The 22,333-nt window shown below is 52.1% G+C and overlaps 1 protein-coding gene across 2 annotated transcripts in view; it reads left to right on the plus strand.

Moving 5' to 3' along the window:
- The window catches only part of nr1h3 (nuclear receptor subfamily 1, group H, member 3), a 301,887-nt gene that overhangs the window by 96,354 nt on the left and 183,200 nt on the right, over positions 1-22,333 (plus strand). For both annotated transcript variants that reach the window (XM_086007467.1, XM_086007466.1), the window contains 2 exons: positions 204-275; positions 6,769-6,981. In XM_086007467.1, the coding sequence (XP_085863593.1) occupies positions 242-275; positions 6,769-6,981 (247 nt within the window). In that variant the 5' untranslated portion in view covers positions 204-241. The remainder of the gene's footprint in view (positions 1-203; positions 276-6,768; positions 6,982-22,333) is intronic.

The following is a 22,333-nucleotide window of genomic DNA, read 5'->3' on the forward strand; positions in this document are numbered from 1 at the left end:
ACTGTCTCGCTATCTCTCTCTGTCTGTCTCTCTCTGCTTGTCTCTTTCTCTGTCTCTTCTCTCTCTATCTCTGTCTATGTCTCTGTCTGTCTGTCTTTCTGTCTGTTTGTCTCTCTCTGTTTCTCTGTCTGTCTGCCTCTCTCTGTCAGGGCTCAGTGCTGTCTGGGGTTTCGACATTAACTCTTCTCTGCTTTCCATTGCAGGTTGGGGAATTCCGTTATGCGCAGGTGCTGTGAGGAGGATGTCCACGGTGTCGGCCACTGATATAGATTATGGTGAGACTTTCTGTTCTCCAATTACGCCCTAGAACCAGGATTTACAGGGGTTTTAACACCAACACAATTATTTGGCTCACAACTTAAAATGTTGACACCCTGTTTCATTTGCCCTGTTTTTAATCCAATTTTCTGCCCTCAATATCTCATTCAAGCAGCCAGACTTTGTGTGTGAGCTTTTCCAGGGAATTTCATCAGCTTTAACTGTGATCCTAGTCTCACCGGATATGCAGACACACAGGGACACACACACAGGGACACACAGAGACAAACACAACTTTACAGTAGGGGTCCAGGCAGCAGGATCCCTGGCTGATGGTTTTCCATTCCCTGATCTGGGAGGGGTGTTGGGGTTGCTGAGTGTGATTTGCAGTGCGCCACACCTGATGTCAAACTAACTCAGCACAGACCTGGAATGAAGCTGGATCTTTCCCCGTCTCCATGGCTCAGCTATTTTTAAACTCTCCTTGCTGCATTTTGTGTAGAAGTGGTGAGAACCCACACTGAACCCTCACTGAACCCTCTACTCAGCAAAATACTCACACACAAATTGCAGTCATGAACCGGCATGACCTCACACCCACTCTCTCATTCTCCGCACAGTACACTGCTCTGTGGGCATGTCAGAGGTCAGGCAACCAACAGGACGAGGGCACACAAGAGCGAGAAGGGGTAATGACAGGTAAAAGAGAGCAGTGACCGTGGCTAACAAGGGAAATTAGGGATAGCATAAGATCCAAGGAGAGGACATATAAATTGGCCAGAAAAAGCAGTAAACCTGAGGATTGGGAGCAGTTTAGGATTCAACAAAGGAGGACAAAGGGATTAATTAAGAAAGGGAAAATAGAATATGAGAGTAAGCTTTCAGGGAACATAAAAACTGACTGTAAAAGCTTTTATAGATATGTGAAGAGAAAAAGATTGGTGAAGTCAAGCGTAGGTCCCTTGCAGTTATAATCAGGGGAATTTATAATGGGGAACAAAGAAATGGCTGACCAACATATTTTGGTTCTGTCTTCACAAAGGAGGACACAAATAACCTCCCAGAGGTGTCGGGGAAAATAGGGTCTGATGAAAGGGAGGAACTGAAAGAAATCAGTATTTGTAGGGAAATGGTGTTAGGGAAATTGACGGGATTGAAGGCCGATAAATCCCCAGGGCCTGATAATCTACATGCTAGAGTACTTAAGGAAGTGTCCCTAGAAATAGTAGATGCATTGCTGGTCATTTTCCAACATTCGATGGAATCTGGAACAGTACCCATGGATTGGAGGGTAGCTAATGTTACCCCACTATTCAAAAAAGGAAAATGCTAGAGTCCATTATAAAAGATGTAATAGCAGAGCACTTGGGAAACAATACAGGATCGGACAAAGTCAGCATGGATTTACAAAAGGTAAATCGTGCTTGACTAATCTACTGGAATCTTTTGAGGATGTAACTGGTAAAATAGATAAGGGAGAACCAGTGGATGTGGTGTATTTGGACATTCAAAAGGCTTTCGATAAGGTCCTGCATAAGAGATTAGCATGTAAAGTTAAGGCACATGGGATTGGGGACAAGGTATTGACTTGGATAGAGAACTGGTTGGCAGACAGAAAGCAAAGAGTTGGAATAAACGGGTCTTTTTCCGAGTGGCAGGCAGTGACTAGTGGGGTACCGCAGGGATCGGTCCTTGGACCCCAGCTATTCACAATATATATTATTGATCTAGACAAGGGAACTAGATGTAATATCTCCAAGTTTGCAGATGACACAAAGCTGGGTGGGCATGTGTGCTGTGAGGAGGATGCCGAGAAACTCCAGGATGATTTGGACAGGTTGGGTGATTGGGCAGAAGCATGGCAAATGCAATATAACATGGATAAATGCGAGGTTATCCACTTTGGTGTCAAAAACAGGAAGGCAGATTATTATCTGAATGGCAATAGATTGGGAGAAGGGGAAGTGCAACGAGACCTGGGTGTCCTTGTGCACCAGTCGCTGAAGGTAAGCATGCAGGTGCAGCAGGTGGTTAAGAAGGCAAATGGTATGTTGGCCTTTGTAGCGAGAGGATTTGAGTACAGGAACAAGGATGTCTTGCTACAGTTGTACAGGGCCTTGGTGAGACCACACCTTGAGTATTGTGTGCAGTTTTGGTCGCCTTATCTGAGGAAGGATGTTCTTGCCATGGAGGGAGTTCAGCGAAGATTCACCAGGCTGATACCTCAGATGGCAGGAATGACGTATGAGGAGAGATTGGGTTGATTGGGCTTATACTCGCTGGAGTTTAGAAGAATGAGAGGGGATGTCATTGAAACTTATAAAATTCTGACAGGACTGGACAGACTAGATGCAGGAAGGATGTTCCCGATGGTCAGGGAGTCCAGAATTAGGGGTCACAGTCTAAGGATAAGGGCTAAGCCATTTAGGACAGAAATGAGGAGGAATTTATTCACCCAGAGAGTGGTGAACCTGTGGAACTCTCTACCACAGAAGGCAGTAGAGGCCAATTCATTAAATATGTTCAAGAAGGAGTTGGATATATTTCTTAAGGCTAAAGGAATCAAGGGCTATGGGGAGAAAGCAGGGACAGGGTACTGAATTTGGATGATCAGCCATGATCGCATTGAATGGCAGAGCAGGCTCGAGGGGCCGAATGGCCTACTCCTGCTCCTATCTACTATGTTTCTATGTTAGGTGTAAATGGAACCTCCCGGGTACACCACCCCAGGTAATGCGCACTGCTCAATTCCCTTGTGAAGACAATCGCGGGGTCTAGAGCCTGGGTGAGGTCACTCAGCCCTCACTGGTGTACATGGGTACCAGAAGTTCACTTTGAGATACATGGCTAATCTCAATTAATCATTTGCTAGAAAAGGCTGGGATTTGTTGGGAAAGTGTTGGAGTGTGCGTGCACATGTGTGTGTATGTGTAAGTATGTGGGCATGCGTGTGCATGATTGTGTGTGTGTGCGCGCGCACACATGTGCGCATGTGTACGTGTGTGTGTACACGAGTGTATGTATGTGTGCACGAGTGTGAACAAGTGTGTGCGTGCGTGGATATCTCGTGAAGATTGGGCTTGGATGTGATACTCCCTGTGGTAAATAGCCGACTGATTCTCACAGTCTAGGCTCACACACCGAGCACGCCCATTTGGTTGCGTCTCTCATAGAAGCCGTGTACCTGACTCAACACCTCTCCCTCCACCCCTACAAACACGATCCAGCACCATGCGGAGCGCAGTGGATAAAAATTGTGGAATAAATAAAAATGAAAGCTGCTCCTCGCAGTTTGAGTTTGGGAATAAGGATTCTTGGCTGTTTCTAGGACATTTGTCCGAAGCTTGGGGTCCTGAAACAGGGTGAGGAATGAAAGGGGGAGCTGAACGAACAACCTTCATTTCTGAGTCCCAACGCCAACATTCCTAAACATCCAAAACACAAGGGCAATATAAACGTGAACGAACAGTCACAGTCTGTCGTGCTCCTCAATCTGACAATGAAGCACTTTGAGAATTTACAGTCAGACTGCAGTTGGGGAGTGTCTCGGGGGGTGGGGGGTGATTGGAGCGGTGTCTGGGAGAGTGTCTCGGGGGGTGATTGGAGCGGTGACTGGGAGAGTGTCTCGGGGGGGGGGGCTGATTGGAACGGTGTCTGGGAGAGTGTCTCGGGGGGTGATTGGAGCGATGACTGGGAGAGTGTCTCGGGGGGGGGCTGATTGGAACGGTGTCTGGGAGAGTGTCTCGGGGGTGATTGGAGCGGTGACTGGGAGAGTGTCTCGGGGGGGGCTGATTGGAACGGTGTCTGGGAGAGTGTCTCGGGGGGTGATTGGAGCGGTGACTGGGAGAGTGTCTCGGGGGGGGGGCTGATTGGAACGGTGTCTGGGAGATTGGCAGTACAGAGGGAGCACTGCACTGTCAAAATGGCAGTAATGAGGGAGTACTGCATTGTCGGGGGGCAGTACTGAGGGAGTGCTGCACTGTTGGAGGGGCAGTACTGAGGGAGCGCTGCACTGTCGGAGGGGCAATACTGAGGGAGCTTCGCACTGTCGCTGCGGCAGTACTGAGGGAGTGCTGCACTGTCGGAGGGGCAGTACTGAGGGAGTACTGCATTGTAGGAGGGGCAGCACTGAGGGAGTACTGCACTGTAGGAGGAGCAGTACTGAAGGAGTACTGCACTGTCGGAGGGGCAGTACTGAGGGAGTGCTGCACTGTCCATGCGGCAGTACTGAAGGAGTACTGCACTGTCATAGGGGCAGTACTGAGGGAGTACTGCACTGTCGGAGGGGCAGTACTGAGGGAGTGCTGCACTGTCAGAGGGGCTGTACTGAGGGAGCGCCGCACTGTTGGTGCGGCAGTACTGAGGGAGTACTGCAGTGTAGGTGTGGCAGTACTGAGGCAGTGCTGCGCTGTTGGAGGGGCCGCAATGAACAAAAGTTGCATTGTCAGAGGGGTAGTACTGAGGGAGTGCTGCACTGTAGGAGGGGCAGTACTGAGGCAGCGCTGCACTATCGGAGGGACAGTACTGAGGGAGTACTGCACTGTAGGAGGGGCAGTACTGAGGCAGCGCTGCACTATCGGAGGGGCAGTACTGAGGAAGCGCTACACTGTCGGAGGGGCTGTACTGAGGGACTGCTGCATTTTCGGTGGGGCAGTGCTGAGGAAGTGTTGCATTGTCGGAGGGGCAGTACTGAGGGAATGCTGCACTTTCGGAGGGGCAGTACTGAGGGAATGCTGCACTGTCGGAGGGGCAGTACTGAGGGAGAGCTGCTCTGTCGGAGGGGCAGTACTGAGGGAGCGTTGCTCTAACGGAGGGGCAGTACTGAGGGATAGCTACTCTGTCGGAGGGGCAGTACTGAGAGAGTGCTGCACTGTCGGAGGGACAGTACTGAGGGATAGCTGCTCTGTCGGAGGGGCAGTACTGAGGGAGAGCTGCTCTGTCGGAGGGGCAGTACTGAGGGAGTGCTGCTCTATCGGTGGGGCAGTACTGAGGGAGTGCTGCACTGTCGGAGGGGCAGTACTGAGGGAGTGCTGCTCTGTCGGAGGGGCAGTACTGAGGGAGTGCTGCACTGTCGGAGGGGCAGTACTGAGGGAGTGCTGCTCTGTCGGAGGGGCAGTACTGAGGGAGTGCTGCTCTGTCGGAGAGGCAGTACTGAGGGAGTGCTGCTCTGTCGGAGGGGCAGTACTGAGGGAGTGCTGCACTGTCGGAGGGGCAGTACTGAGGGAGCGCTGCACTGTCGGAGGGGCAGTACTGAGGGAGTGCTGCTCTGTCGGAGGGGCAGTACTGAGGGAGTGCTGCTCTGTCGGAGGGGCAGTACTGAGGGAGCGCTGCACTGTCGGAGGGGCAGTACTGAGGGAGTGCTGCTCTGTCGGAGGGGCAGTACTGAGGGAATGCTGCACTGTCGGAGGGGCAGTACTGAGGGAGTGCTGCTCTGTCGGAGGGGCAGTACTGAGGGAGTGCTGCACTGTCGGAGGGGCAGTACTGAGGGAGCGCTGCACTGTCGGAGGGGTAGTACTGAGGGAGTGCTGCCCTGTCGGAGGGGCAGTACTGAGGGAGTGCTGCTCTGTCGGAGGGGCAGTACTGAGGGAGTACTGCACTGTCGGAGGGGCAGTACTGAGGGAGCGCTGCACTGTCGGAGGGGCAGTACTGAGGGAGTGCTGCACTGTCGGAGGGGCAGCACTGAGGGAGTGCTGCACTGTCGGAGGGGCAGTACTGAGGGAATGCTGCACTGTCGGAGGGGCAGCACTGAGGGAATGCTGCACTGTCGGAGGGGCAGCACTGAGGGAGTGCTGCACTGTTGCAGATTCCGTCTTTTGAATGAGACTTTAAACCGAGGCCCCGTCTGCTCTCTCAAATGGATGTTAGAGATCCTACGGCACTATTTCGAAGAAGAGCAGGGGAGTTCTCCCCAGTGGCGTGGACAATATTTATCCTTCATCAATAAAACAGTTTATCCAGTCATTTATCACATTGCTGTTTGTGTGATTTGCTATGCGCACATTACCTGCACCGTTTGCCGACATTATAACAGTGACTACACTTTGTAAAGGAATAAACATGTGGCCTAGTATTGAGTGACGCGGCAAACAAAACTGATTTCGCAAAGGTTCCCTGTGTGCCAACATAACGACAAACAGTGTCTGCACTTCACAAGTAATTGACTGGCTGTGCATGGCTGTGGGATTTTTCTGAGAAACATGTCATGTGAATGTAAGGGAGAATAAGAATCATACAGCACAGGATCAGGCCATTCAGCCCCTCGAGCCTGTGCCCACTCTTTGGCAGAGCTGTGCAATCAGTCCCAGTCCCCAGCTCTGTCCCCATAGCTCTGTAAATGTCTACTTTTCAATTATTTTCCAGTTCCCGTTTTAATGTTACTATTGACTCTGCCTCCACAACCCTTTCAGGCAGTACATTCCAGATCACAACAACTCACTGTATAACCATTTTCCCCTCATCTCCTTTCTTGTTCTTCGCAAAAATAACATTTGCAAACCCCGTGCCTTGCAGGAGAAAACAAAGGCTTTCTACACATCTCGACCCCACTGTCAGAATCGAGCAGGGGCCACCCCGACAGCAGGCTTCGAACAGCCAGAGACCACAGGAGGAAAACCGGAACTCCGCTCAATCCCGCTGGATTTCAGGATGCAGCAGATCACCATTACTGGAATGAAAGTGTGAAAATAGAGGCCGGGCTCTTCTGTTACACCAACCAGAGTCTGGGTGAGGAAGCTGATGGTTGACTGTGCTCAGGGACAGCGCGGGCTGCTTCTCCCCACAGAGCCTTACACTGCAAACAAGCTGCAGGGCAGCAGCAACACTGGAGGGAATTTGCAACGCTGTCTGAAGGTGTGCAGAGAGGTAGCAAGGGTCAAGGTTCAGGAGAGAGTTACTGAGGGAAGGGGTTCAGGGAGAGTTAGTGAGGGGAGGTTTAGGGGAGAGTTAGTAAGGGGGGCTTTAGGGGAGAGTTAGTAAGGGAGGGTTTAGGGGAGAGTGAGTAAGGGGGGGTTTAGGGGAGAGTTAGTAAGGGGGGCGTTAGGGGAGAGTTAGTAAGGGGGGGTTTAGGGGCGAGTTAGTAAGGGGGGGTTTAGGGGCGAGTTAGTAAGGGGGGCGTTAGGGGAGAGTTAGTAAGGGGGGGTTTAGGGGCGAGTTAGTAAGGGGGGGTTTAGGGAGAGTTAGTAAGGGGGGGTTTAGGGGAGAGTTAGTAAGGGGGGGTTTAGGGGAGAGTTAGTAAGGGGGGGTTTAGGGGAGAGTTAGTAAGGGGGGGTTTAGGGGAGAGTTAGTAAGGGGGGGTTTAGAGGCGAGTTAGTAAGGGGGGGTTTAGGGGAGAGTTAGTAAGGGGGGGTTCGGGGAGGGTTAGTAAGGGGGGGTTTAGGGGAGAGTTAGTAAGGGGGGGTTTAGGGGAGAGTTAGTAAGGGGGGGTTTAGGGGAGGGTTAGTAAGGGGGGGTTTAGGGGAGAGTTAGTAAGGGGGGGTTTAGGGGAGAGTTAGTAAGGGGGGGTTTAGGGGAGAGTTAGTAAGGGGGGGTTTAGGGGAGAGTTAGTAAGGGGGGGTTTAGGGGAGAGTTAGTAAGGGGGGGTTTAGGGGAGAGTTAGTAAGGGGGGGTTTAGGGGATAGTTAGTAAGGGGGGGTTTAGGGGAGAGTTAGTAAGGGGGGGTTTAGGGGAGAGTTAGTAAGGGGGGGTTTAGGGGAGGGTTAGTAAGGGGGGGTTTAGGGGAGAGTTAGTAAGGGGGGGTTTAGGGGAGAGTTAGTAAGGGAGGGTTTAGGGGAGAGTTAGTAAGGGGGGGTTTAGGGGAGAGTTAGTAAGGGGGGGTTTAGGGGAGAGTTAGTAAGGGGGGGTTTAGGGGAGAGTTAGTAAGGGGGGGTTTAGGGAGAGTTAGTAAGGGAGGGTTTAGGGGAGAGTTAGTAAGGGTGGGTTTAGGGGAGAGTTAGTAAGGGGGGGTTTAGGGGAGAGTTAGTAAGGGGGGGTTTAGGGGAGAGTTAGTAAGGGGGGGTTTAGGGGAGAGTTAGTAAGGGGGGGTTTAGGGGAGAGTTAGTAAGGGGGGGTTTAGGGGAGAGTTAGTAAGGGGGGGTTTAGGGAGAGTTAGTAAGGGAGGGTTTAGGGGAGAGTTAGTAAGGGGGGGTTTAGGGGAGAGTTAGTAAGGGGGGGTTTAGGGGAGAGTTAGTAAGGGGGGGTTTAGGGGAGAGTTAGTAAGGGGGGGTTTAGGGAGAGTTAGTAAGGGAGGGTTTAGGGGAGAGTTAGTAAGGGGGGGTTTAGGGGAGAGTTAGTAAGGGGGGGTTTAGGGGAGAGTTAGTAAGGGGGGGTTTCGGGGAGAGTTAGTAAGGGGGGGTTTAGGGGAGCGTTAGTAAGGGGGGGTTTAGGGGAGAGTTAGTAAGGGGGGGTTTAGGGAGAGTTAGTAAGGGGGGGTTTAGGGGAGAGTGAGTAAGGGGGGGTTTAGGGAGAGTTAGTAAGGGGGGTTTAGGGGAGAGTTAGTAAGGGGGGGTTTAGGGGGAGAGTTAGTAAGGGGGGGTTTAGGGAGAGTTAGTAAGGGGGGGTTTAGGGGAGAGTTAGTAAGGGGGGGTTTAGGGAGAGTTAGTAAGGGGGGGTTTAGGGGAGAGTCAGTAAGGGGGGGTTTCGGGGAGAGTTAGTAAGAGGGGGTTTAGGGAGAGTTAGTAAGGGGGGGTGAGGGGAGAGTTAGTAAGGGGGGGCATTTAGGGGAGAGTTAGTAAGGGGTGGTTTAGGGGAGAGTTAGTAAGGGGGGGTTTAGGCAGAGTTAGTAAGGGGGGGTTTAGGGAGTGTTAGTAAGGGGGGGTTTAGGGGAGAGTTAGTAAGAGGGGGTTTAGGGGAGAGTTAGTAAGAGGGGGTTTAGGGGAGAGTTAGTAAGAGGGGGTTTAGGGGAGAGTTAGTAAGGGGGGGTTTAGGGGAGAGTTAGTAAGAGGGGGTTTAGGGGAGAGTTAGTAAGAGGGGGTTTAGGGGAGAGTTAGTAAGGGGGGGTTTAGGGAGAGTTAGTAAGAGGGGGTTTAGGGGAGAGTTAGTAAGGGAGGGTTTAGGGGAGAGTTAGTAAGGGGGGGGTTAGGGGAGAGTTAGTAAGGGGGGGTTTTGGGGAGAGTTAGTAAGGGGGGTTTAGGGGAGGGTTAGTAAGGGGGGGTTTAGGGGAGAGTTAGTAAGGCGGGGTTTAGGGGAGAGTTAGTAAGGGGGGGTTTAGGGGAGAGTTAGTAAGGGGGGGTTTAGGGGAGAGTTAGTAAGGGGGGGTTTAGGGGAGAGTTAGTAAGGGGGGGTTTAGAGGAGAGTTAGTAAGGGGGGGTTGAGGGGTGAGTTAGTAAGGGGGGGTTTAGGGGAGAGTTAGTAAGGGGGGGTTTAGTGGAGTGTTAGTAAGGGGGGATTTAGGGGAGAGTTAGTAAGGGGGGGTTTGGGGAGAGTTAGTAAGGGGGGGTTTAGGGGAGAGTTAGGAAGGGGGGTTTAGGGGAGTGTTAGTAAGGGGGGGTTTTAGGGGAGAGTAAGTAAGGGGGGGTTTAGGGGAGTGTTAGTAAGGGGGGTTTAGGGGAGAGTTAGTAAGGGGGGGTTCAGGGGAGAGTTAGCAAGGGGGGGTTTTAGGGGAGAGTAAGTAAGGGGGGGTTTAGGGGAGAGTTAGTAAGGGGGAGTTTAGGGGAGAGTTATTAAGGGGGGGGGTTAGGGGAGAGGTAGTAAGAGGGGGTTTAGGGGAGTGTTAGTAAGGGGGGGGTTTAGGGGAGAGTTAGTAAGGGGGGGTTTAGGGGAGAGTTAGTAGGGGGGGTTAGCGGAGAGTTAGTAAGGGGTGGTTTAGGGGAGAGTTAGTAAGAGGGGGTTTAGGGGAGAGTTAGTAAGAGGGGGTTTAGGGGAGGGTTAGTAAGGGGGGGTTTAGGGGAGAGTTAGTAAGGGGGGTTTAGGGGAGAGTTAGTAAGGGGGGGTTTAGGGGAGAGTTAGCAAGGGGGGGGTTAGGGGAGTGTTAGTAAGGGGGGGTTTAGGGGAGGGTTAGTAAGGGGGGTTTAGGGGAGAGTTAGTAAGGGGGGGTTTAGGGGAGAGTTAGTAAGAGGGGGTTTAGGGGAGGGTTAGTAAGGGGGGGTTTAGGGGAGAGTTAGTAAGGGGGGGTTTAGGGGAGAGTTAGTAAGGGAGGGTTTAGGGGAGAGTTAGTAATGGGGGGTTTAGGGAGAATTAGTAAGTGGGGGTTTAGGGGAGTGTTAGTAAGGGGAGGTTTAGGGGAGAGTTAGTAAGGGGGGGTTTAGGGGAGAGTTAGTAAGGGGGGGTTTAGGGGAGAGTTAGTAAGGGAGGGTTTAGGGGAGAGTTAGTAAGGGGGGGTTTAGGGGAGAGTTAGTAAGGGGGGGTTTAGGGGAGATTTAGTAAGGGGGGTTTAGTGGAGAGTTAGTAAGGGGGGGTTAGGGGAGAGTTAGTAAGGGGGGGTTTAGGGGAGATTTAGTAAGGGGGGGTTTAGGGGAGAGTTAGTAAGGGAGGGTTTAGGGGAGAGTTAGTAAGGGGGGGTTTAGGGGAGAGTTAGTAAGGGGGTTTTAGGGGAGAGTTAGTAAGGGGGGGTTTAGAGGAGAGTTAGTAAGGGGGGGTTTAGGGGAGAGTTAATTAGAGGGGGTTTAGGGGAGAGTTAGTCAGGGGGTTTAGGGGAGAGTTAGTAAGGGGGGGTTTAGGGGAGAGTTAATTAGAGGGGGTTTAGGGGAGAGTTAGTAAGGGGGGATTAGGGGAGAGTTAGTAAGGGGGGGATTAGGGGAGAGTTAGTAAGGGGGGGTTTAGGGGAGAGTTAGTAAGGGGTGGTTTAGGGGAGAGTTAGTAAGGGGGGGTTTAGGGGAGAGTTTGGAAGGGGGGGTTTAGGGGAGAGTTAGTAAGGGGGGGTTTCGGGAGAGTTAGGAAGAGGGGGTTTAGGGGAGAGTTAGTAAGGGAGGGTTCAGGGGAGAGTTAGTAAGGGGGGGGGTTGGGGAGAGTTAGTAAGGGGGGGTTTAGGGGAGAGTTAGTAAGGGGGGGTTTAGGGGAGAGTTAGTAAGGGGGGGTTTAGGGGAGAGTTAGTAAGGGGGGGGTTTAGGGGAGAGTTAGTAAGGGAGGGTTTCGGGGAGAGTTAGTAAGGGGGGATTTAGGGGAGAGTTAGTAAGGGGGGTTTAGGGAGAGTTAGTAAGGGGCGGTTTAGGGGAGAGTTAGTAAGGGAGGGTTTAGGGGAGAGTTAGTAAGGGGGGGTTTAGGGGAGAGTTAGTAAGGGGGGGTTTAGGGGAGAGTTAGTAAGGGGGGTTTAGGGGAGACTTAGTAAGGGAGGGTTTAGGGGAGAGTTAGTAAGGAGGGGTTTAGGGGAGAGTTAGTAAGGGGGGGTTTAGGGGAGAGTTAGTAAGGGGGGGTTTAGGGGAGAGTTAGTAAGGGGGGTTTAGGGGAGAGTTAGTAAGGGGGGTTTAGGGGAGAGTTAGTAAGGGAGGGTTTAGGGGAGAGTTAGTAAGGAGGGGTTTAGGGGAGAGTTAGTAAGGGGGGGTTTAGGGGAGAGTTAATAAGGGGGTTTAGGGGAGAGTTAGTAAGGGGGGGTTTAGGGGAGAGTTAGTAAGGGGGGTTTAGAGGAGAGTTAGTAAGGGGGGGTTTAGGGGAGAGTTAATAAGAGGGGGTTTAGGGAGAGTTAGAAAGGGAGGGTTTAGGGGAGAGTTTGTAAGGGGGGCTTTTAGGGGAGAGTTAGTAACGGGGGGTTTAGGGGAGAGTAAGTAAGGGGGGGTTTAGGGAGAGTTAGTAAGGGAGGGTTTAGGGGAGAGTTAGTAAGGTGGGGTTTCGGGGAGAGTTAGTAAGGGGGGTTTAGGGGAGAGTTAGTAAGGGGGGTTTAGGGAGAGTTAGTAAGAGGGGGTTTAGGGGAGAGTTAGTAAGGGAGGGTTTAGGGGAGAGTTAGTAAGGGAGGGGTTTAGGGGAGAGTTAGTAAGGGGGGGTTTAGGGAGAGTCAGTAAGGGGGGCGGTTAGGGGAGAGTTAGCAAGGGGGTTTTAGGGAGAGTTAGTAAGAGGGGGTTTAGGGGAGAGTTAGTAAGGGGGGGTTAGGGGTGAGTTAGTAAGGGAGGGTTTAGGGGAGAGTTATTAAGGGGGGGTTTAGGGGAGAGTTAGTAAGGGGGGGTTTAGGGGAGAGTTAGTAAGGGGGGGTTTAGGGGAGAGTTAATAAGAGGGGGTTTAGGGGAGAGTTAGTAAGGGGGGGTTTAGGGGAGAGTTAGTAAGTAGGGGTTTAGGGGAGAGTTAATAAGGGGGTTTAGGGGAGAGTTAGTAAGGGGGGTTTAGGGGAGAGTTAGTAAGGGGGGTTTAGGGAAGTGTTAGTAAGGGGGGGTTTAGGGGAGAGTTAGTAAGGGGGGGTTTAGGGGAGAGTTAGTAAGGGGGGGTTTAGGGGAGAGTTAGTAAGGGGGGGTTTAGAGGAGAGTTAGTAAGGGGGGGTTTAGGGGAGAGTTAATAAGAGGGGGTTTAGGGGAGAGTTAGTAAGGGGGGGTTTAGGGGAGAGTTAATAAGAGGGGGTTTAGGGGAGAGTTAGTAAGGGGGGGTTTAGGGGAGAGTTAGTAAGGGGGGGTTTAGGGGAGAGTTAGTAAGGGGGGGTTTAGGGAGAGTTAGAAATGTGGGGTTTAGGGGAGAGTTAGTAAGGGGGGTTTAGGGGAGGGTTCGTAAGGGGGGGTTAGGGGAGAGTTAGTAAGGGGGGGTTTAGGGGAGAGTTAGTAAGGGAGGGTTTAGGTGAGAGTTAGTAAGGGGGGTTTAGGGGAGGGTTCGTAAGGGGGGGTTTAGGGGAGAGTTAGTAAGGGGGGGTTTAGGGGAGAGTTAGTAAGGGGGGGTTTAGAGGAGTGTTAGTAAGGGGGGGTTTAGGGGAGAGTTAGTAAGGGGGGGTTTAGGGGAGAGTTAGTAGGGGGGGTTTAGGGAGTGTTAGTAAGGGAGTGTTTAGGGGAGAGTTAGTAAGGGGGGGTTTAGGGGAGAGTTAGTAAGGGGGGGTTTAGGGAGAGTTAGTAAGGGAGGGTTTAGGGGAGAGTTAGTAAGGGGGGGTTTAGAGAGAGTCAGTAAGTGGGGCGGTTAGGGGAGAGTTAGTAAGGGGGGGTTTAGGGGAGAGTTAGTAAGGGGGGGTTTAGTGAGAGTTAGTAAGAGGGGGTTTAGGGGAGAGTTAGTAAGGGGGGTTTAGGGGAGAGTTAGTAAGGGAGGGTTTAGGGGAGAGTTAGTAAGGGGGGGTTTAGGGTAGAGTTAGTAAGGGGGGTTTAGGGGAGAGTTAGTAAGGGAGGGGTTTAGGGGAGAGTTAGTAAGGGGGGGTTTAGGGAGAGTCAGTAAGGGGGGCGGTTAGGGGAGAGTTAGTAAGGGGGGTTTAGGGAGAGTTAGTAAGAGGGGGTTTAGGGGAGAGTTAGTAAGGGGGGGTTAAGGGGAGAGTTAGTAAGGGGGGGTTTAGGGGAGAGTTAGTAAGGGGGGGTTTAGGGGAGAGTTAATAAGAGGGGTTTAGGGGAGAGTTAGTAAGGGGGGGTTTAGGGGAGAGTTAATAAGAGGGGGTTTAGGGGAGAGTTAGTAAGGGGGGTTTAGGGGAGAGCTAGTAAGGGGGGTTTAGGGGAGAGTTAGTAAGGGGGGGTTTAGGGGAGAGTTAGTAAGGGGGGGTTTAGGGGAGAGTTAGTAAGGGGGGTTTTGGGGGAGAGTTAGTAAGGGGGGGTTTAGGGGAGAGTTAGTAAGGGGGGGTTTCAGGGAGAGTTAGTAAGGGGCGTTTAGGGAGAGTTAGTAAGAGGGGGTTTAGGGGAGAGTTAGTAAGAGGGGGTTTAGGGGAGAGTTAGTAAGGGGGGGTTTAGGGGAGAGTTAGTAAGGGGGGGTTTAGGGGAGAGTTAATAACAGGGGGTTTAGGGGAGAGGTAGTAAGGGGGGTTTAGGGGAGAGTTAGTAAGGGGGGGTTTAGGGGAGTGTTCGTAAGGGGGGGTTTAGGGGAGTGCTGGTAAGGGGGGGGTTTGGGGAGAGTTAGTAAGGGGGGGTTAGGGGCGAGTTAGTAAGGGGGGTTGAGGGGAGAGTTAGTAAGGGAGGGTTTAGGGGAGAGTTAGTAAGGTGGGGTTTAGGGGAGAGTTAGTAAGGGGGGTTTAGGGGAGAGTTCGTAAGGGGGGGTTTAGGGGAGAGTTAGTAAGGGGGGGTTTAGGGAGAGTTAGAAAGGGGGGGTTAGGGGAGAGTTAGTAAGGGGGGGTTTAGCGGCAAGTTAGTAAGGGGGGGTTTAGGGGAGAGTTAGTAAGGGGGGTTTAGGGGAGAGTTAGTAAGGGGGGCTTAGGGGAGAGTTAGTAAGGCGGGGTTTAGGGGAGAGTTAGTAAGGGGGGGTTTAGGGGTGAGTTAGTAAGGGGGGGTTTAGGGGAGAGTTAGTAAGGGGGGGATTAGTGGGGTGTTAGTAAGGGGGGATTTAGGGGAGAGTTAGTAAGGGGGGGTTTAGGGGAGAGTTAGTAAGGGGAGGTTTAGGGGAGAGTTAGTAAGGGGGGGTTTGGGGAGAGTTAGTAAGGGGGGGGTTTAGGGGAGAGTTAGTAAGGGGGGGTTTAGGGGAGAGTTAGTAAGGGGGGGTTTAGGGGAGAGTTAGTAAGGGGGGGTTTTGGGGAGAGTTAGTAAGGGGGGGTTTAGGGGAGAGTTAGTAAGGGGGGGTTTAGGGGAGAGTTAGTAAGGGAGGGTTTAGGGGAGAGTTTGTAAGGGGGGATTTAGGGGAGAGTTAGTAAGGGGGGTTTAGGGAGAGTTAGTAATGGGGGGTTTATGGAGAGTTAGAAAGGGGGGGTTTAGGGGAGAGTTAGTAAGGGTGGGTTTAGGGGAGAGTTAGTAAGGGGGGGTTTAGGGGAGAGTTAGTAAGGGAGGGTTTAGGGGAGAGTTAGTAAGGGGGGGTTTAGGGGAGAGTTAGTAAGGGAGGGTTTAGGGGAGAGTTAGTAAGGGGGGGGTTAGGGGAGAGTTAGTAAGGGGGGGTTTAGGGGAGAGTTAGTAAGGGGGGGTTTTGGGGAGAGTTAATAAGAGGGGGTTTAGGGGAGAGTTAGTAAGGGGGGGTTTAGGGGAGAGTTAGTAAGGGGGGGTTTAGGGGAGAGTTAATAAGAGGGGGTTTAGGGGAGAGTTAGTGAGGGGGGGTTTAGAGGAGAGTTAGTAAGGGGGGGTTTAGGGAGAGTTAGTAAGGGAGGGTTTAGGGGAGAGTTAGTAAGGGGGGGTTTTAGGGGAGAGTTAGTAAGGGGGGGTTTAGGGGAGAGTTAGTAAGGGGGGGTTTAGGGAGAGTTAGTAAGGGAGGGTTTAGGGGAGAGTTAGTAAGGTGAGGTTTAGGGGAGAGTTAGTAAGGGGGGGTTTAGGGGAGAGTTATTAAGGGAGGGTTTAGGGGAGAGTTAGTAAGGGGGGATTTAGGGGAGAGTTAGTAAGGGGGGGTTCAGGGGAGAGTTAGTAAGGGGGAGTTTAGGGGAGTGTTAGTAAGGGGGGTTTAGGGAGAGTTAGTAAGGGGGGGTTTAGGGGAGAGTTAGTAAGGGGGGGTTTAGGGGAGAGTTAGTAAGGGGGGGTTTAGGGGAGAGTTAGTAAGGGGGGGTTAGAGGAGAGTTAGTAAGGGGGGGTTTAGGGGAGAGTTAATAAGAGGGGGTTTAGGGGAGAGTTAGTAAGGGGGGGTTTAGGGGAGAGTTAGTAAGGGGGGGTTTAGGGAGAGTTAGTAAGGGGGGTTTAGGGGAGAGTTAGTAAGGGGGGGTTTAGGGAGAGTCAGTAAGGGGGGCGTTTAGGGGAGAGTTAGCAAGGGGGGTTTAGGGGAGAGTTAGTAAGGGAGGGTTTAGGGGAGAGTTAGTAAGGTGGGGTTTAGGGGAGAGTTAGTAAGGGGGGTTTAGGGGAGAGTTACTAAGGGGGGGTTTAGTGAGAGTCAGTAAGGGGGGGTTTAGGGGAGAGTTAGTAAGGGGGGGTTTAGGGAGAGTTAGTAAGAGGGGGTTTAGGGGAGAGTTAGTAAGGGGGGTTTAGGGGAGAGTTAGTAAGGGAGGGTTTAGGGGAGAGTTATTAAGGGGGGGATTAGGGGAGAGTTAGTAATGGGGGGTTTTGGGGAGAGTTAGTAAGGGAGGGTTTAGAAGAGAGTTAGTAAGGGGAGGTTTAGGGGAGAGTTAAGAGGGGGTTTAGGGGAGAGTTAGTAAGGGGGGTTTAGGGGAGTGTTAGTAAGGGGGGTTTAGGGGATAGTAAGTAAGGGGGATTTAGGGGAGAGTTAGTAAGGGGGGGTTTAGGGGAGAGTTGGTAAGGTGGGGTTTAGGGGAGAGTTAGTAAGGGGGGGTTTAGGGGATAGTAAGTAAGGGGGGGTTTAGGGGAGAGTTAGTAAGGGGGGGTTTAGGGGAGAGTTAGCAAGGGGGGGTTTAGGGGAGAGTTAGTAAGGGGGGGTTTAGGGGAGAGTTAGTAAGTGGGGTTTAGGGGAGAGTTAGTAAGGGGGGTTTAGGGAGAGTTAGTAAGGGGGGGTTTAGGGGAGAGTTAGTGAGGGGGGGTTTTGGGGATAGTTAGTAAGGGGGGTTTAGGGGAGAGTTAGTAAGGGGAGGTTTAGGGAGAGTTGGTAAGGGAGGGTTTGGGGAGTGTTAGTAAGGGGGGGTTTTGGGAGAGTTAGTAAGGGGGGGGTTTGGGGATAGTTGGTAAGGGGGGTTTAGGGGAGAGTTAGTAAGGGGAGGTTTAGGGAGAGTTAGTAAGGGAGGGTTTGGGGAGAGTTAGTAAGGGAGGGTTTAGGGGAGAGTTAGTAAGGGGGGGTTCAGGGGAGAGTTATTAAGGGGGGTTTAGGGGAGAGTTAGTAAGGGGGGGTTTAGAGGAGAGTTAGTAAGGGGGGGTTTAGGGGAGAGTTAGTAAGGGGGGGTTTAGGGGAGAGTTAGTAAGGGGGGGTTTAGGGCAGAGTTAGTAAGGGAGGGTTTAGGGGAGAGTTAGTAAGGGGGGATTTAGGGGAGAGTTAGTAAGTGGGGGTTTAGGGGAGAGTTAGTAAGGGGGTTTTAGGGGAGAGTTAGTAAGGGGGGTTTAGGGAGAGTTAGTAAGAGGGGGTTTAGGGGAGAGTTAGTAAGGGAGGGTTTAGGGTAGAGTTAGTAAGGGGTGGGTTAGGGGAGAGTTAGTAAGGGGGGGTTTCGGGGAGAGTTAGTAAGGGGGTGTTTAGAGGAGAGTTAGTAAGGGGGGGTTCAGGGGAGAGTTAATAAGAGGGGGTTTAGGGGAGAGTTAGTAAGGGGGGGTTTAGGGGAGAGTTAGTAAGGGGGGGTTTAGGGGAGAGTTAATAAGAGGGGGTTTTGGGGAGAGTTCGTAAGGTGGGGTTTAGGGGAGAGTTAGTAAGGGGGGTTTAGGGAGAGTTAGTAAGGGAGGGTTTAGGGGAGAGTTAGTAAGGGGATGTTTTAGGGGAGAGTTAGTAAGGGGGGGTTTAGGGGAGAGTTAGTAAGGGGGGGTTTAGGGGAGAGTTGGTAAGGGAGGGTTTAGGGGAGAGTTAGTAAGGGGGGATTTAGGGGAGAGTTAGTAAGGGGGGGTTCAGGGGAGAGTTAGTAAGGGGGGGTTTAGGGGAGAGTTAGTAAGGGGGGTTTAGGGAGAGTTAGTAAGGGGGGGTTTAGGGGAGAGTTAGTAAGGGGGGTTTAGGGGAGAGTTAGTAAGGGGGGGTTTAGGGGAGAGTTAGTAAGGGGGGGGTTAGAGGAGAGTTAGTAAGGGGGGGTTTAGGGGAGAGTTAATAAGAGGGGGTTTAGGGGAGAGTTGGTAAGGGGGGGTTTAGGGGAGAGTTAGTAAGGGGGGGTTTAGGGGAGAGTTAATAAGAGGGGGTTTAGGGGAGAGTTAGTAAGGGAGGGTTTAGGGGAGAATTAGTAAGGGGGGGTTTTAGGGGAGAGTTAGTAAGGGGGGGTTTAGGGGAGAGTTAGTAAGGGGGGGTTTAGGGAGAGTTAGTAAGGGGGGTTTAGGGGAGAGTTAGTAAGGGGGGGTTTAGGGAGAGTCAGTAAGCGGGGGGGGTTTAGGGGAGAGTTAGTAAGGGGGTGTTTCGGGAGAGTTAGTAAGAGGGGGTTTAGGGGAGAGTTAGTAAGGGGGGTTTAGGGGAGAGTTAGTAAGGGAGGGTTTAGGGGAGAGTTAGTAAGGTGGGGTTTAGGGGAGAGTTAGTAAGGGGGGTTTAGGGGAGAGTTAGTAAGGGGGGGTTTAGGGAGAGTCAGTAAGGGGGGGTTTAGGGAGAGTTAGTAAGAGGGGGTTTAGGGGAGAGTTAGTAAGGGGGGTTTAGGGGAGAGTTAGTAAGGGAGGGTTTAGGGGAGAGTTATTAAGGGGGGGATTAGGGGAGAGTTAGTAATGGGGGGTTCAGGGGAGAGTTAGTAAGGGAGGGTTTAGAAGAGAGTTAGTAAGGGGGGGTTTAGGGGAGAGTTAATAAGAGGGGGTTTAGGGGAGAGTTAGTAAGGGGGGTTTAGGGGAGTGTTAGTAAGGGGGGTTTAGGGGATAGTAAGTAAGGGGGGGTTTAGGGGAGAGTTAGTAAGGGGGGGTTTAGGGGAGAGTTGGTAAGGGGGGGTTTAGGGGAGAGTTAGTAAGGGGGGGTTTAGGGGAGAGTTAGTAAGGGGGGGTTTAGGGGAGAGTAAGTAAGGGGGGGTTTAGGGGAGAGTTAGTAAGGGGGGGTTTAGGGGAGAGTTAATAAGAGGGGGTTGAGGGGAGAGTTAGTAAGGGGGGGTTTAGGGGAGAGTTAGTAAGGGGGTTTAAGGGGAGTGTTAGTAAGGGGGGGTTTAGGGAGAGTTAGTAAGGTGGGATTTAGGGGAGAGTTCGTAAGGGGGGTTTAGGGGAGAGTTAGTAAGGGGGGGTTTAGGGGCGAGTTAGTAAAGGGGGTTTAGGGGAGAGTTAGTAAGGGAGGGTTGAGGGGAGAGTTAGTAAGGGGGGTTTAGGGGAGAGTTAGTAAGGGGGGGTTTAGGGAGAGTCAGTAAGGGGGGGTTAGGGGAGAGTTAGTAAGGGGGGGTTTAGGGGAGAGTTAGTAAGGGGGGTATTAGGGGAGAGTTAGTAAGGGGGGGTTTAGCGGCAAGTTAGTAAGGGGGGGTTTAGGGGAGAGTTAGTAAGGGGGGGTTTTGGGAGAGTTAGTAAGGGGGGGTTAGGGGAGAGTTAGTAAGGGGGGGTTTAGGGGAGAGTTAGTAAGGGGGGTATTAGGGGAGAGTTAGTAAGGGGGGGTTTAGCGGCAAGTTAGTAAGGGGGGGTTTAGGGGAGAGTTAGTAAGGGGGGTTTTGGGGAGAGTTAGTTAGGGGGGCTTAGGGGAGAGTTAGTAAGGGGGGGTTTAGGGGAGAGTTCGTAAGGGGGGGTTTAGGGGTGAGTTAGTAAGGTGGGGTTTAGGGGAGAGTTATTAAGGGGGGGTTTAGGGGAGAGTTAGTAAGGGGAGGTTTAGGGGAGAGTTAGTAAGGGGGGGTTTTGGGAGAGTTAGTAAGGGGGGGTTTAGGGGAGAGTTAGTAAGGGGGGTTTAGGGGAGTGTTAGTAAGGAGGGTGGTTAGGGGAGAGTTAGTAAGGGGGGTTTAGGGGAGAGTTAGTCAGGGGGGGGTTTAGAGGAGAGTTAGTAAGGTGGGGTTTAGGGGAGAGTTAGTAAGGGGGGTTAGGGGAGAGTTAGTAAGGGGGGGTTTAGGGGAGAGTTAGCAAGGGGGGGGTTGGGGAGAGGTCGTAAGAGGAGGTTTAGGGGCGAGTTAGTAAGGGGGGGTTTAGGGGATAGTTAGTAAGGGGGGTTTAGGGGAGAGTTAGTAAGGGGGGGTTTAGGGGAGAGTTAGTAAGGGGAGGGTTTAGGGGAGAGTTAGTAAGGGGGGGTTTAGGGGAGTGTTAGTAAGGGGGGGTTTAGGGGAGAGTTAGTAAGGGGGGGTTTAGGGGAGAGTTAGTAAGGGGGGGTTTAGGGGAGAGTTAGTAAGGGGGGGTTTAGGGGAGAGTTCGTAAGGGGGGGTTTAGGGGAGTGTTAGTAAGGGGGGGTTTAGGGGAGAGTTAGTAAGGGAGGGTTTAGGGGAGACTTAGTAAGGGGGTGTTTAGGGGAGAGTTAGTAAGGGGGGGTTTAGGGGAGAGTTGGAAAGGGGGGGTTTAAGGGAGAGTTAGTAAGCGGGGGTTTAGTGGAGAGTTAGTAAGGGGGGTTTTGGGGGAGAGTTAGTAAGGGGGGGTTTAGGGAGAGTTAGTAAGGGGGTGTTTAGGGGAGAGTTAGTAAGGGGGGTAAGGGAGAGTTAGTAAGGGGAGGTTTAGGGGAGAGTTAGTAAGGGGGGGTTTAGGGGAGAGTTAGTAAGGGGGGGTTTAGGGGAGAGTTAGTAAGGGGGGTTTAGGGGAGAGTTAGTAAGGGGGGGTTTAGGGGTGAGTTGGTAAGGGGCGGTTTAGGGAGAGTTAGTAAGGGAGGGATTAGGGGAGAGTTAGTAAGGGGGGGTTTAGGGAGAGTTAGCAAGGGGGGGTTTAGGGGAGAGTTAGTAAGGGGGGGTTTAGGGGAGAGTTAGTAAGTGGGGTTTAGGGGAGAGTTAGTAAGGGGGGTTTAGGGAGAGTTAGTAAGGGGGGGTTTAGGGGAGAGTTAGTAAGGGGGGTTTTGGGGATAGTTAGTAAGGGGGGTTTAGGGGAGAGTTAGTAAGGGGAGGTTTAGGGAGAGTTGGTAAGGGAGGGTTTGGGGAGAGTTAGTAAGGGGGGGTTTTGGGAGACTTAGTAAGGGGGGGTTTTGGGGATAGTTAGTAAGGGGGGTTTAGGGGAGAGTTAGTAAGGGGAGGTTTAGGGAGAGTTAGTAAGGGAGGGTTTGGGGAGAGTTAGTAAGAGGGGGTTTAGGGAGAGTTAGCAAGGGGGGTTTAGGGGATACTTAGTAAGGGGGGGCGATGAGGGGAGAGTTAGTAAGGGGGTGTTTAGGGGAGAGTTAGTAAGGGGAGGTTTAGGGAGAGTTAGTAAGGGAGGGTTTGGGGAGAGTTAGTAAGGGAGCGTTTAGGGACAGTTAGTAAGGGGGGGTTTAGGGGAGAGTTAGTAAGGGGGGTTTTAGGGAGCGTTAGTAAGGGGGGGTTTAGGGGAGAGTTAGTAAGGGGGGGTTTAGGGGAGAGGTAGTAAGGGGAGGTTTAGGGGAGAGTTAGTAAGGGGGTGTTTAGAGGAGAGTTAGTAAGGGGGGGGTTCAGGGGAGAGTTAATAAGAGGGGGTTTAGGGGAGAGTTAGTAAGAGGGGGTTTAGGGGAGAGTTAGTAAGGGGGGGTTTAGGGGAGAGTTAATAAGAGGGGGTTTTGGGGAGAGTTAGTAAGGTGGGGTTTAGGGGAGAGTTAGTAAGGGGGGTTTAGGGAGAGTTAGCAAGGGAGGGCTTAGGGGAGAGTTAGTAAGGGGATGTTTTAGGGGAGAGTTAGTAAGGGGGGGTTTAGGGGAGAGTTAGTAAGGGGGGGCTTAGGGACAGTTAGTAAGGGAGGTTTAGGGGAGAATTAGTAAGGGGGGGGTTTAGGGAGAGTCTGTAAGGGGGGGGTTTAGGGGAGAGTTAGTAAGGGGGGGTTTAGGGAGAGTTAGTAAGAGGGGGTTTAGGGGTGAGTTAGTAAGGGGGGTTTAGGGGAGAGTTAATAAGGGAGGGTTTAGGGGAGAGTTAGTAAGGTGGGGTTCAGGGGAGAGTTAGTAAGGGGGGTTTAGGGGAGAGTTAGTAAGGGGGGGTTTAGGGAGAGTCAGTAAGGGGGGGTTTAGGGGAGAGTCAGTAAGGGGGGGTTTAGGGAGAGTTAGTAAGAGGGGGTTTAGGGAAGGGTTAGTAAGGGGGGTTTAGGGGAGAGTTAGTAAGGGAGGGTTTAGGGGAGAGTTATTAAGGGGGGAGTTTAGGGGAGAGTTAGTAAGGGGGGGTTTAGGGTAGAGTTAGTAAGGGGGGGTTTAGAGGAGAGTTAGTAAGGGGGGATTTAGGGGAGAGTTAGTAAGGGGGAGTTTAGGGAGAGTTAGTAAGGGGGGGTTTAGGGGAGAGTTAGTAAGGGGGTTTTAGGGGAGAGTTAGTAAGGGGGGGTTTAGGGGAGAGTTAGTAAGGGGGGATTTAGGGGAGAGTTAGTAAGGGGGGTTAGGGGAGAGTTAGAAAGGGGGGGTTTAGGGGAGAGTTAGCTAGGGGGGGGTTAGGTGAGAGGTAGTAAGAGGAGGTTTAGGGGTGAGTTAGTAAGGGGGGGTTTAGGGGATAGTTAGTAGGGGGGGTTTAGGGGAGAGTTAATAAGGGGAGGGTTTAGGGGAGAGTTAGTTAGAGGTGTTTAGGGAGAGTTAGTAAGGGGGGGTTTAGGGGAGAGTTAG

This window comes from Somniosus microcephalus, chromosome 15, assembly GCF_052327205.1.
Source record: "Somniosus microcephalus isolate GS21.2 chromosome 15, FLI_Smic_1.0, whole genome shotgun sequence".
Classification (NCBI taxonomy): domain Eukaryota; kingdom Metazoa; phylum Chordata; class Chondrichthyes; order Squaliformes; family Somniosidae; genus Somniosus; species Somniosus microcephalus.